The sequence below is a fragment of the Enhydra lutris genome, unplaced genomic scaffold (assembly GCF_002288905.1).
Source record: "Enhydra lutris kenyoni isolate GAN:26980312 unplaced genomic scaffold, ASM228890v2 scaffoldscaffold74, whole genome shotgun sequence".
In the NCBI taxonomy this organism is placed as follows: domain Eukaryota; kingdom Metazoa; phylum Chordata; class Mammalia; order Carnivora; family Mustelidae; genus Enhydra; species Enhydra lutris.
Genome location: NW_019154158.1, coordinates 6,226,435 through 6,241,134, shown reverse-complemented (window position 1 = coordinate 6,241,134; position 14,700 = coordinate 6,226,435). Strand labels below are relative to the sequence as shown.

Genomic DNA, 14,700 nt, shown 5'->3' with positions numbered 1-14,700 from the left:
AGAATTACTTCCGGGGTAGGGAGTAATACTCCGGTGGGGGCTTGCAGGGATACATATAACCCTAGTTTTCTTCCGCCATCCGGCTAAATAGTCCCATGGTCACATCCTACCACAGATAACACAACCCGAGAAGCGCCTTTCTACACTTACATTTCAGCGTAAATGCTGAATAATAAAGAAAATCTGAGTAAAGTGACCTGCCGCAATCGCTATACGTCTCCTAAAACAGTCTTCCTGTGTGCGCGTAGGGATCTCGTGCTATATAAGAGAGTCGGGGCCGGCTCTACATTCTTTCTCGGGTCCCGCTTCGAAGATGGTGAGTTGTGGCGCGTGGGTAGTGGTAGGGGTCCGCGTGGGGGCCTGGGAGGAATAGATTCTGTGGTTGTGGGGATATGAAAACCGGGACCATGGCGGAGAGTACACAGAGTGTCTATTTGCTTCGACCTTGGAGGGATGTGCGGAGGGGCTGAATGTCTTGAGTAGTCATTCTGGGGGCTGCCGGCACGATTGTAGCCGGCAGGGGGCTAAGGTTGGGGAAGCTGCGCCTTCTTTGTAACAGGATCTTCATTCTGATGCAGACCAAGAAAAGGAGGAATAATGGTCGTGCCAAAAAGGGCCGCGGCCACGTGCAGCCTATTCGCTGCACCAACTGCGCTCGTTGTGTGCCCAAGGACAAGGCCATTAAGAAGTTTGTTATTCGGAACATAGTAGAGGCCGCCGCTGTCAGGGATATTTCCGAAGCCAGTGTCTTCGACGGTGAGTGAGCTTCTGGCACAACCCATCCACACCTGCAGGCTCTGTTCGTGAGCGGTTCCCAGGCAATTTCTGCGGGCCTTTAGGATTACTGTTGGTAAAAGAGACCGGTGTTTAGCTTCGTTTGCTTTAGCCTTGTCTGGACAGAGGGGGTCTTTGTGTGATAGTGCAGTCTTTGGGTCATGATTTGTGGTTATCTGTTCAGAGATTGAGATTGCGAAAGCGTTTTAGAGTTTACCTATATCAGCATTTGTATCACTAGCTACAAATATGGTAAATGGAGCACCCTTTCTGGGTTTTTAAAGGCTGGAGTATTCCTTATAAAGATGTACAGAGTGGGGCGCCTGGGTGGCTCAGTTGTTGGGTGGCTGCCTTTGGCTCAGGTCGTGATCCCCGGGTTCTGGGATCAAGCCCCGCGTTGGGCTCTCTGCTCAGATGATGGGCCTGCTTCTGCCTGTTCTCCCTCTCTTGCTGTGTCTCTCTTTGTCAAATAAATAAAATCTTTAAAAAAAAAAAAAGACGTACAGAGTAAGTCTTTTTTTTTTTTTTTTTTAAGATTTTATTTATTTATTTATTTGACAGAGATCACAAGTAGGCAGAGAGAGAGGAGGAAGCAGGCTCCTTGCTGAGCAGAGAGCCCGATGTGGTGCTCGATCCCAGGACCCTGGGATCATGACCTGATCGGAAGGCAGAGGCTTTAACCCACTGAGCCACCCAGGCACGCCCAGACTAAGTCTTAATAAGGAATGTTTTAATAAGGAAGGTGGTTTTACTTGGTCAAAGGTGATATTTGGAGCAGTGTGCTGTTATTTTGATCATTTATTTTTCTTTTTTTTTCTTTTAAGATTTTATTTAAGATTTATTTATCCATTATTTGTCAGAGACAGAGGGAGAGAGAGTGAGTGAGCACAGGCAGACAGAGAGGCAGGCAGAGGGAGAAGCAGGCTCCCTGCCAAGCAAGGAGCCCGATGTGGGACTCGATCCCAGGACGCTGGGATCATGACCTGAGCCGAAGGCAGCCGCCTAACCAACTGAGCCACCCAGGTGTCCCAATCATTTATTTTTCTTAAGACAAATTAGTTTTCTTAGGCAAGGAGAAGGGGCCCAGGAACAGGCATTAGGACTGGTGCAGCTTCTGAAGAAGCTGGATTGTTGGTTTATTGCGAGTAGGCTGTGGATTTAGTACACGTGGTGAAAAGGATTAGTAGGGGATTATTCATTTGTGAAAATGTACGTGTTATCAGAAACTGAATGGTTGCTTTGGAAATCGAACTTTGTAGGCGTGCCTGAGAGACACTTAAGTAGGTTTATTTTTGACTTGATAGAATGGGAGGACAAGGGCAGTGTGGGTATGTAATACCTACTGTTGTGCCCTTTTCTGTTTCTTAGCCTATGTGCTTCCCAAGCTCTATGTGAAGCTACATTATTGCGTGAGTTGTGCCATTCACAGCAAGGTAGTCCGGAATCGCTCTCGTGAAGCACGGAAGGACCGAACACCCCCACCCCGATTTAGACCCGCGGTAAGTATCTTAATTTTTTGTTTTTTTTTTAAGATTTTATTTATTTGAGAGAGTGAGTGAGAACAAGCAGGGGGAGAGGGAGAAGCAGGCTCCTTGCTGAGCAGGAAGCCCTTGACACGGGTCTGGATCCCAGGACCCTGGGAACATGACTGGAGCTGAAGGCAAGTGCTTAACCCATTTAGCCACCCAGCCACCCCCATGGTAATTATCTTTTAAAAAAAGAGATGTGGAAGCCCAGAGGGGTGATGGATGAGAGACAACATGAAGACCCAAGGAATCTCAGATTAAGGTCTGAATAGGTAAGGTAGGTGGAACTCACGTCTAAAACATTTGTTTGGAGACTCTTCTAAGGAAGAGCTGTTAGAATCTATTTCAGGTGGAGTTATGTGTGTCATCCACATGGACCAGTTTTCCATGCATGTATGGCCCAGATGCATTGTTAGTGATAGGAGGATAGTAGTCAAGTTCTTTGAGGGGGGATTCTTTCATTAACGTTTTTAAATTTGCTGTTCTCTTCTTTTCAGGGTGCTGCCCCACGACCTCCACCAAAGCCCATGTAAGGAGCTAAGTTCTTAAGGACTGAAGAAAAGCTGTTCTCCAGGAAAAAAAAATAAATAAATGGCAATTACACTTCATACAGCATGTTGAGTGTATGTTTTGTCAGTGTAGGAGTTGTATGTGTCACGGGGAGTGTAATTAACTTTCACATTCAAGTGTGAAGTACCACATAGTCTTTTCATGGGGAAGAAAGTTTATCCATGTAAGTAAAACCTCAACTTGGGTTTCTTTTTTATTTGTGTTCTTGGCCTTCCCAACTTGCATAGCTGTGAGGGGGGTGGTAAGGTACCTGTGTTAGATGTTAGGTTAATGCGACCTTGCTAGTAGATTAAGCTGGTGTCTTAAAAATAGAGGTAAGGAACTAGGAGGGTCAGCAAAAACTTGAGTGAGGAGCACATCAGGAGACAATTTATAGACAGGTGTGCCTAACCCTGGTGGGGGACACAAAGATGTCAATAGAAAGTGCATGACTTAGCTTTTTTTTTTTTTTTTTTTTTTTTCTCCTCTTAGATTTTAGTTATTTGACAGACACAAGAGAGGGAAGATAGGCAGGGGGAGTGGGAGAGAGAGAAGCAGGCTCCCCACTGAGAGGGAGTCAGATGCAGGGCTTGATCCCAGGACCCCAGGATCATGACCTGAGCCGAAGTCAGATGCTTAACGACTGAGCCACTCAGGCGCCCCACGTGACACAGCTTTTAAGGAGATCTGTATTCAGGGGTGCCTGGGTGGCTCAGTTAAACCTCTGCCTTCGGCTCAGGTCATGATCTTGGGGTCCTAGAATCAAGCCCCACATCAGGCTCCTGCTCAGCGGGGAGCCTGCTTCCCCCTCTCTCCCTGCCTCTCTGCCTACTTGTGATTTCTCTCTCTCTGTCAAATAAATAAAATCTTGAAAAAAAAAAAAAAGATCTGTATTTAGATTTTCCACTTCATAAAATTCACTTACTTGGACTTGATCTGTTGCTAAACCTGTTTCTGGCCAATTTGCATCTTTCTGTGGTCAGTTTCTCTATGTAATAAAGATGTTCAGTATACCAGAAGCACTCCTAGAAACTTGTGGTAGTGCCCACAAGAGGAAAGTTTCCACACAAAGTATGGAGGAGAGCTATATCTAATTCTGTGACAATGGTTTGTTTTTTGTGGAGTTAAGAAGTTAGTTACTAGGTACAGTTATACATGTTTAAAAAACCCCATTTGGGAATTGATTGATAATGATTGGCTTTGCTAGTGAAGTTACAGGATTCCCCCTCCCCCAAACTAAGCTAAGCCCATAGTTTGGAAATTTTGATTGAAATACACATTTCAGCTTGGTTGCAGCTCAGGTCTTGGCTCAGGGTCTTAAAATTGCACTGCATCAGCCTAGGGTTCAGCAGGGAATCCGCTTTCCCTCTCTCCCTCTGCCCCTCCCCTCCTGTGTGCACTTTCTAAAATCTTTTATTAAGATTTTTTATTAAAGAGTATGAGCAGGAGCAGAGGGGAAAGCAGATTTTCTGCTGCACAGGGAACCCCACACAGGGCTTGGTCCCAGGACCCTGAGATCATGACCTGAGCCAAAGGCAGATTAATTGACTGAGCCACCCATGTGCCCCCTCTTTAAGATTCTTTAAAAAAACACATTTTAAAGGGAGGGTCCCTGGGTGACTCAGTTGGGGTATTGGTTTTGGTTCAGGTCAGGATCTCTGGATTGAGAGAGGGACCTCTGACTTCAGTGTGGAGTCTTGCTTGTCCTTCTCCCTGTGTTCCCCCCACCCCCATGCATGTGCTCGCTCACTGGCTATCTCAAAATCAAAATACACATTTTTCTGAGTATCTAGCCAAAGGAATATGATAACGAGGAGTAGAGTATTTTGGAACCTAAAGGTGGCTCTATTAATTGAACACTAACTGAAAAATAACAAAATGCAGACTCCCAACTTGCTCATGGTCAACATACTAATGCCTGTGCAGGAAAAGCTGGGGCAAATCCTGAATTTGTGAGAACACATTGTAGGTAGGAGTCCCATCATTTCAGGAGGCCCAGTTCATGAGGCAAATGCTTCTTCATCCTTTATGCTGTAATGACCTCTTTACACCAGGAGTAAACACTGAGTAGAAGAGAAAGGTCTGAGGTAAAAACGCTAAACTTGGTTCTCTCAAATACCAGTTTATTCAATAAAACCAGATTCAAGTAGTAAATCAGGCCATGTAACCACTAAGATATTTCTTGAAATTTCATTTATAGGTTTAACCTATTTTTTTTTTTTTAAGATTTGATTTATTTGACACAAAACATAAACAGAGGGAGTGGAAGAGGGAGAAGCAGGCTTCCACAGAGCAGTGAGGCTGATGCAGGGCTCGATCCATGGACTCCAGGATCATAACCCAAGCTGAAGGCAGCTTCTTAAGGACTGAACCACCCAGATGCCCTGTCTTTTTTTTTTGAAATATGGTTTGTTGTTTTTTTTTTAAGGTTTTATTTATTTATTTGAAAGAGATCACATGTACGCAGAGGCAGGCAGAGAGGAAGGGAAGCAGGCTCCCTGCTGAGCAGAGAGCCTGATTCGGGGCTTGATCCCAGGACCCTGGGATCATGACCTGAGCCGAAGGCAGAGGCTTTAACCCACTGATCCACCCAGGCACCCCTTGAGATAAGTTTTAAATGGCTCTCCCAAGACTGGAAGTTTAAAAGTTGATTTGTGGGTTTTGTTTTGTTTTGTTTTTGTCGGAGAGAGCGAGCACAGGCAGACAGAGTGGCAGGCAGAGGCAGAGGGAGAAGCAGGCTTCCTGCTGAGCAAGGAGCCCGATGTGGGACTCAATCCCAGGATGCTGGGATCATGACCTGAGCCGAAGGCAGCCGCTTAACCAACTGAGCCACTCAGGCATCCTGATTTGTGGGTTTTTTTTTTAAGGTTTATTTTTGTAATCTAATTTAAGTAATGGGGCTTGAACCCACAACCCCCCAAGATCAAGAGTCCCATGCTCTCCTGATTTGTGCTTTTTTTTTTTTTTTTTTTTTTTTTTTTTTTAAGAGAGCAGTTGTGGGATAATGGTGGAAGGGCAAGCAGACTCCCCCTGAGCAGCTCTATTCCAGGACCTTGAGATCATGACCTGAGCCAACTCAGGCACTGAACCCACTGAGCCACCAAAGTGCCCCAGTCTTAAAGTGTGATCCAGGGGGCCTGGCGGACTCAGTTGGAGTGTGCAAGTCTTGATCTTGGGGTTGTAAGTTCAAGTCCCACATTGGGTATAGAGATTACTTAAAATCTTAAAAAATGTGATCCTATCTCCAGGGAGCATATATGCCAGAGCCTAACAGCTAAGAATTGGTTGAGCAATTTCTCTACTTGCAGATAATCCCAAATTCATTGAGATTTTGGAGTGCCAGAGATGACAAAAGAGATTTTCATGTGCTTCAGGCTCTAAAGTAGACCCACCTCCCAACCAAATACCTGTTGCAAATAACGCAGACCTTGTCTTAATCTGATGGGCAGCCAGGACAGGATTTCCAGCTAGGGAGAGGCCTCATATCATGGCATTAGAAGTGGCCTACAAGTCAGCTTGTGGTTCTCTGATGTTTGGACAGTAAAATGAATGGCTTCCTCTGCTAGCTATTGTGGTCTAAAGTTCTGGTAGTTGGTCACAAAAAAGGCAGTATAGACATCTGAGTCTCCATCTCCCACTCCCACCTACTTTGATTGGACTTGATTAGGTGGGGAAAAGTCAGTTGCAATCTCAACACCTTTCTAACTTTCTGAAGTGTGTTCCAGTTTCAATGTATAAAGTATTCAAGCCAGGTAGAAGTCTCTGGGCTAGTCAGTCTCTATTCCAGTGCCTGCCTTTGAGGTAATTGGATTTGAGATCAGTTCCCTGTGGTAATCAGGGTTTCACTGATGTCCTGGACCACCCTTTGCCTCAACCCCAAGTCTTGTACTTTGTTTTGTTTTTGCCTACGTTTCCATAATTTACCATGTAAGAGAACAAAATTATTCATTGTCTGTCACACTAGGTTAATATCCTGCTTTATACACTTAGTTTATACATTTATTCTTTTAGTAACTACTAGGTATAGAAGGGTGTTGACTTCATATGCATTAATAAGCTAATAGGTTTGTTAAAGGAAACTGAGCCAGTAGATAAAAAACAGGCTAGAATCTAAATTTGTTCATTTTTTCAATAAGTTTTACTTGCCAATGTGTTTGGCACTTAGTTTCTCGGTCCAAGTCTCCCATTAAACAGCTGTCAGGTTAAGAACCTAAGAGAGTGGACTCTTGATGTAATTCTCACATCTGATAATTCTGGCTATGTGAGCTTGGGTGAGTTCCTTAACCTCCCCAACCACTTTCTTTTTCATTTTCTTTTTCTTTGTTTTTTTATTATTTTTTTTTAAGGAGGCTCCATGCCCAATGTTAGGTTTAAACTCAAAACCCTGAGATAAGAGTCCTATGCTCTACCGACCAAGCTAGCCAGGCACCCCTCTCTCCAATTTTCTGATCTTTAGGTGATCATTCCTATTTCACAGTATTTTTGTGAGGTTTGAGTGATATGAAACAATCACTTATTCAAGAAATAAAATGTGTCAACCTACAATGTGCCAACCATTTCTAAATACTGGAGATACTAGCAATGGCCAAGATAAAAATACATAGAGCTTACATTTTAGTGAGGGAGCAGTGTGAGAGGGTGAGAGGGTGTAAAGAAGGACTATAGTTTTATATAAGTTTTATTTAAAATGGCCTTATGTCTATAAGGTTGATAACATTTGACTAGAAAACTAAAGAAAGAGCAAGCCATTTGGATAAATGGGGGAAGAGCAAATGTCTTCAGGAAAGAGTGTGCCTGGCACATCACAGAAAAAAGCAAGACAGTCTGGATAAATTTAAGTGAGCTAGGGGAAAGTGGTTCATGTCTACAATCCTTTATATGAAATCCTTGACACCTTACTTGCTTTGGAATTTGTTTTGACTTTAGAGCAGTAATAAAGAGCATATACTGCTTAACATAGAACATCTTCAAAGGGATCTGGAGTAGTACCCAGGATTAAAACACATTATTAGGGGCACCTGGGTGGCTCAGTGGGTTGGGCCGCTGCCTTCGGCTCAGGTCATGATCTCAGAGTCCTGAGATCGAGCCCCGCATCGGGCTCTCTGCTCTCTAGGGGAGCCTGCTTCCTCCTCTCTCTCTGCCTGCCTCTCTGCCTGCTTGTGATCTCTCTGTCAAAAAAAAAAAAATAAAATAAAAATTATTATTTCTGTAGCAAAATATAAGAAGAGTCATGTAAATTACCCAATATGAGTTTCAGATCAGGTTTTGTTGCCATAGGAGTTCCAAAAATACTGGGTTTTAGAGTTGCTTAGATTTGTCTACTGCAGATAAAGGATTGTGTACCTACCAATGGTACACAAAGTTAGATCATGTGGGGCCCTGTAGGCCCTGGCCAGCTCTGGACTTCACTCAAAATGTGATGGTAAACAATGAGATGCTACTTCACACTCTCTAGGATGGCTTTAATTAAAAAAAAAAAAGACAATAAGTTCTAGACAATGTGTGACAAAGTTGGAACCTTTGTACACTGCTGGTGGGAATGTGAAATGATGCACTTTGGAACACAGTTCTCAAAAGTTACAGTTAACATATGACCCAGCCATTCTACTCCTAGATGTATACCCAAGAGAACTGGAAATACATATTCACACAAAAAGTTGTATATGAATGTTCATAGCAGCATTATTCACACTAGTCAAGAAGTAAACAATGAAAGTGTTCATTAACTGGTGAATGGATAAACAAAATATGGCATATCCATACAAAGAAATATTTGGCCATGAAGAGAAATGGGGTGCTGCTATATGCTACATTGATGAACCCTGAAAACATGCTAAGTGAAAGAAGCTAGTCATAAAAGACCATATGTTGGGGCATCTGGGTGGCTCAGTGGGTTAAGGCCTCTGCCTTCGGCTCAGGTCATAAAGGGTAAATTGTAATTCAATTGGCCACCTGCGTGTGACCTAACATGGCTATGCAACTTTCTCTACGTGTTACAATCTCATTGGCCACCTATGTGTGGCCAAACTTTTACTTTATAAAAGGTAATCTGTAAGATGGGGAGTGGTCGCTCTCTTTGGGGGCGGCCCTGACTGGTCAGTCAGTCAATTCTTAAGCCTGTAAGCTGGGGGTGGTCGCTCTCTTTGGAGATGGCCCTGGCTGGTCAGTCTGACTTCGAATGCTTAGCATAGAATAGAGCTTTGCATAACTTTCACCTTGTCTCAGTCTCGTTCCCCTGGCCGATCAGTCTAACTTCTAATACTTGTCATAAAATAAAGCTTTAAATAACTTTCATTTTGTCTGAGTCTCGTTTCGTTTAATAACGGACCTAACATTGGGGGCTCGTCCGGGATTAAATGACAAGAACTGAGCCAGCATCAGAATTTCTGGGAAAAGCCTCCGGAAGTAAGATCCTGTCTGTCTGTCTGTCTGTCTGGTTGTGGAGCTCCAGGGGTATGGACCACCGGGGAGAAACTGGACGCCGTATTGCTCCCAGGGCTGGAGTGGATGTGGGGATGCCCCATCCCTCCACTGGTGGATCGCCAGGGGGTTCGAGTCCCCCTAGGCGGGCAGGGGACTGAAAAAATCCCCACCAGCGGCAGGTTGTGTTTTTGAGTTGGGATTATATCTTGCACACCCTTAGACTTGATATCTGGTCAAGGAAGGGCCGCTGGGTCTGCGGTTGTCTTTGTTTTGTCTTTTTGTTGTCTGTTGTGTTGTTTGTTATGTTTGAAGGAATGGGGCAAGCAGAGAGTACGGGAACTCTGACTTTTATCTCTTCATTTCTCCTAATAGATATGGGGCTTCTCCCTTACTCATTTCTTGTGTTAATGGCTATAACTGGAGCCAACTGTGGTTAGTCTAACTCAAGAAAGAGACTTTAAGGAATATTCCCAAGCAGCTACCGAAACTGCTTTTGTTTTGGGGAAGTTCCCTGTCTTCTCTGGCCCGATATGGACTGCCTAACCTCTCCCTCCTTGATGGTGGGAAAGCATGGCGTCTGCTCCTCTGTTGAAACTAATGAGCTCTAAAACTGGAATCCTTTCTCCGCCTTCTGGCAGCACTTTGTTCTTCTGTCTCCCCCTTCTGTTTCTACACCAACTTGGGTATTGCCTGCATAGCTGGCCTCTAGACCATCCTCGGTGCTTCCTGCACCATGGCTCCTCTGTCAAGGAATGAGAAGAGCACCCCCTGGACCTAACACCCCCCACTCCAGATCTTCCCACCCATGTCTCAGGTAAACATTCGAAATGGAGTGGACCCAGGTGGAACGTAAATCTGTATTTGAGCTAAGTTAAGTTTGTTGGTTTAATTAAGATAGACATGTCTTTGAAGTTACAGCAGTAAATGTGGAACTTTTAGTCTATCAAAGTTTACTTAGGGTCAAATAAGCTCATGTTATTTGTTAAAATCTGTTAGCAAAAAATGATTGGACTGATGGTTAATTGTCTGTCTCAAAGTTTTAATGGGTAATTGTTAAAGTAGCTTTCAAAGTCTTTGGTAACCTGAAACTTTAAAGTTTTGGATGACAAATGAAATTAAATTATGGACATCTAGGTCTTAACCAAATGGGATAAAATGCTAAAGCACTGAGTACTCGATATAGGTTTGTGCCTTTGACTTCCTACTGCAAAAAAACTAAAATTTTAAATCTGTTGATAAACATGTTTTGTGCTTAACTGATTCATAATTTGCCTTCTAAAGAATTCTGTTATAACAGTTCACAATTGGTTTATATTTAGTCTTCACTAGAGATTAAGATGTTTCTAAGAGTACAAAATTCTACTAACTGTAAGACTGATGAAAATAAAAAAAAACAACCCTGTATGTAGGAAAGTAGGAGATATGTAAGAAAGATTTAAGAAATAAAAATGCAGTTTGTTAAAGATAAAAGAAGGTAATTTTGTCCTAAATGAGAAGGTTGTTTGGAAGAAAATGGCTTGGGACAAAACCTAAATGCAAAAGCAAGTTGTAGAGGGTTTGTGAAGGGAAATCTTCAGAAAAGGAATTTTAGGTATGGTCAGGACAGACTAAAATTAACTGTACACATGAAATAGAGGGCCTAAGAGAGTGAATAGTTTTATCTTAAGGTAAAAATATCTGGTTGCACCAGAACATGGAAGGAGATAAACTTGAGGGTATGAAATAAGTCATAGAAGGCTTAGGGAAAGTAACTTTTATTTGCCTTGGTTTATGGGTTTAAAAGAAAACAATAAAATATGTTGAAAATTTAACCATATTAGATCAGTTTTCATGGATTTATTCACGAGAGGAAAAAAGACTAATGAATCTTTTCCTGTAAAATGTTTCTGTTCAAATGAGACATAGTATTTATTTTATTTTTTTTTAAGATTTTTATTTATTTATTTGACAGAGCGATCACAAGCAGGAAGAGAGGCAGGCAGAGAGAGAGGAGGAAGCAGGCTCCCTGCTGAGCAGAGAGCCCGACACGGGGCTCGATCCCAGGGCTCTAAGATCATGACCTGTGCTGAAGGCAGCGGCTTAACCCACTGAGCCACCCAGGCACCCCAAGACATAGTATTTAAAAAAGAAAGACTAAAGCCCTGTGTCATGACAAATCTATATTGGTGATCCACTCAAGTACAAAGTTTTCCTAGATTAATTGATCTACTGTTAAGAAGAAAATGTAAATGGTTTTCTCTTTGCCTGCCCAGAAAAACCAGTTTCTATGTTTTGTTTTATCAGGTATTTAACATCCGTAATCCTATTTAGGCATGTACTTTAAAAGATTTCAACAAACTTCCTCAAGATTAAAATCTTGAACAAAATCTTCATTCTCTTATAAAATGAGTTTTGGGGGTGCCTGGGTGGCTCAGTGGGTTAAAGCCTCTGCCTTCAGCTCGGGTCGTGATCCCAGGGTCCTCTGCTCAGCGGGGAGCCTGCTTCCCTTCCTCTCTCTCTGCCTGCCTCTCTGCCTACTTGTGATCTCTGTTTGTCAAATAAATAAATAAAATCTTTAAAAAAAAATAAAATAAAATGAGTTTTGTCTTAAAGGAGATTCACATAAAGAACTTTCAGGACAAATACAGGTCTTTGATATGTTAAAAATCCTAAAACTGAAACAGGTAAAATTTCCAGGAGTAAAAACTGCATTCAAACTAAACCAGAATTAGTAACATGGGAATAAACGAGCTAAAAGATTATAATGTTATGTCTCTTAATATTTTATCTCATTTTAAACATTTCAAAAAGTTCTCTAATGTTTGCTCTTCCAGACTAAGGACATTTTTTTCTTAAGTTATCTGTAATTTACAGAAATGTAAAAATACTCATTTGTAAACAAATCAAGACATTCAACTTTTCTCTCTATCTGAACCCTCTGAAACCAAAGGTCTCAGCAAGTATTCTTTCTTCCATGGCAATCACTCATTTGCATAAGTTCAGTAAGAATCTGTTCTCCTTGTTACAGGACACTATTAACAACTCTAGTTATTTTACCGAGACTTTGACTGGAATGTCATATTTAAAAAAGACTCAGACAACTTTAAGGAACTAAGGTTGACTTTATAAAACGTGGAGCCATAAAGCCCCTTGAAACTGTTGGCCTGATACCTTGCTTACAGAGTTCCCAGCAGCCTCACCAGGTGAATAAAAAATGTCACTTCCTGGCAGGTGCAGGAACCTCAGGATACTTTGGGGACCTCAGGAAGAGAAATTCACCCAAATCAACAAGTATTGCTGATTGCTAAGCATGTCTGATAGCAAATATATGGCTTGGCTTCTGGCCTAGAGAGATTCCTTATAAAAGTTCCAGAAAAGCAGATTCTAAAAGATCTATATGATCACTCGTTGTTCTTACTGAGCTTATGTAAATAATTAGGCCAAATTTGTTAAAACTGGAACTGTTTTTCAAATAAATTGGTCCTGATTTGGCTATCTCTAAAAATGAGGGTTATTTTAGAAAAAAATTATGTTTTAATAATACAACTTTATGGATGTTAAATTCTAGATTTGATTGTCTTTAAATGTTTGTTTACCTAAACTAGACAACTTAAGGTAAACTTCAAAAAATTACACAATAGCTCGTTGAGACGATCTTGCCTTTACCAGTCTGTCAGCCCCAGATATAAGAAAGAAACTTCAGAAAATTAAAGAATTTAAAGAAAAAAAATCTGACTGAGTTAATGGGAATAGCAAAAAGATGTTTAAGAACATGAAAAATATGGACACAAATATATGTTAGTTTTTATGGATACCTTTTCAGGCTAGGTAAAGGCTTTTTCTGCCAAACATAAAACGGTAGAAATAGTAGCCAAAAGCTACTAAAAAATAATTCCTAAGTTTGGATTATCTCTCATGATCGGGTCAGACAACGGCCCTACATTTGTGAGTTTAGTCTCACAAACATTGGCCAAGGCCATGACACTAATTGAAAACTACACTGTGCCTACGGCCCCAAAATTCCAGATAAAAAAAAAAATAATAAACCGAACTCTTCAAGAAACCTTGACAAAGTTAATTCTGGAGACTGGCGGTAAATAGATAAATCTCCTTCCCTTCACCCTCCTTAGGGTGCAATATTAAATTAAATAATACATATGAGATCTCTTGACAAGTTTTCTCCCACTTGCCAGTAATCCTCTGTAATCAGAATATTATTACAGATGATCCTTACCATGCACAGAGACATTTCTTCACTGTCAACACTGGATTCAGCTGCCTCCATCTTTTGTAACTCGCCTACATTCCTCAACTGATCAATGTTGACCCAAATAGGTAGGGACAACTCTACGCCCCTATTCAGCAGGAAGAAGTTACAGAAGATGAGACCTTCCACCTTCAACTACCTTAAAGATTTAAGGGTCAAAATTGTTCAGGCAAAATAATGAAAGAACGAAAAACTAACTGAGGACTTAACACACTATTCCTAAAAAAGGGGTGTTCTGCATAACCCTAAAAAAGAAATGCTGCTTCTGGATAAATCACACTGAAGTCATTAAAAACAGTCTGACAGCTGTTAAAAAGATGAATGCAAACAACAACAAAACTCCCAGGGATAATATAAAAGTTTGTTCAACAGGTCTCTGTAAATAACTTCCCTAATATCAGCAATTGCAGGCCCCTGGTTTTACTATTACTAATGTTACTTTTTGGCCCCTACATTATAAACGCCCTAATGTCATTTGTACAAAAAATTGAAACGATAAAAATGTTAGTCTTACATGCTCAATATAACCCCTTACAACAGGAGTATATAAAACTGACTGAAAAATCAAAAATTTGACTAATCTCCAAAGAAAAGGGGGGAATATAAAGACCTATTTAGCCAGAGCAACTCCATCTTGGTTAAAAGCCATTTTGTTGTTTGTGCAGTAAAACTTAAACTGACCCTGCCCTCCCCCCACCTCACCCCCGAGAAACTTACTTAGAAGCAAGTCTGGAAAACCAGTAAAATATGGTCGGCTAGTTCCTAATAAGAGAGCCCAGAATACAAGGCCAGGTCAGCCAGTTCCTGATAACAGAGCCCAGAATACAAGGACGAGTCAGGCCAGGTGGAGACATCCAATCAGTAAAAGTACACATGCTGTCTCCCTAACCACCAAAGAAGGTAAACTCCGCCTATTGGGCGCCAAACTTAAGCGCCAATTCTAACCAGAGTAACAGGTTAGTTCAAACAGCTACTAAAGGATAAATTGTAATTCAATCGGCCACCTGCGTGTGACCCAACATGGCTATGCAACTTTCTCTATGTGTTACAATCTCATTGGCCACCTATGTGTGGCCAAACTTTTACTCTATAAAAGGTAATCTGTAAGATGGGGAGTGGTCGCTCTCTTCGGAAACGGCCCTGACTGGTCAATCAATTCTTGAGGATGTAAGATGGGGAGGG

General features: G+C 41.7%; 1 protein-coding gene across 1 annotated transcript; it reads left to right on the top strand.

Annotated features, from left to right (window-relative positions):
- Positions 1 to 2,908, top strand: LOC111160114 (ribosomal protein S26). The gene is made up of 4 exons (XM_022522956.1): positions 1 to 316; positions 579 to 756; positions 2,143 to 2,273; positions 2,798 to 2,908. Exons 1-4 carry the CDS (start codon positions 314 to 316, stop codon positions 2,831 to 2,833), a joined length of 348 nt encoding a protein of 115 aa, XP_022378664.1. The 5' UTR covers positions 1 to 313; the 3' UTR covers positions 2,834 to 2,908.
- The last annotated feature ends 11,792 nt before the right edge of the window (positions 2,909 to 14,700 follow it).

Bases quoted from the DNA above. Each gene is read 5' to 3' on its own strand.
- LOC111160114 (XM_022522956.1), top strand. The intron at 757-2,142 runs GTGAGTGAGCTT...TCTGTTTCTTAG, and splicing joins CGAAGCCAGTGTCTTCGACG to CCTATGTGCTTCCCAAGCTC. The intron at 2,274-2,797 runs GTAAGTATCTTA...TCTTCTTTTCAG, and splicing joins CACCCCGATTTAGACCCGCG to GGTGCTGCCCCACGACCTCC.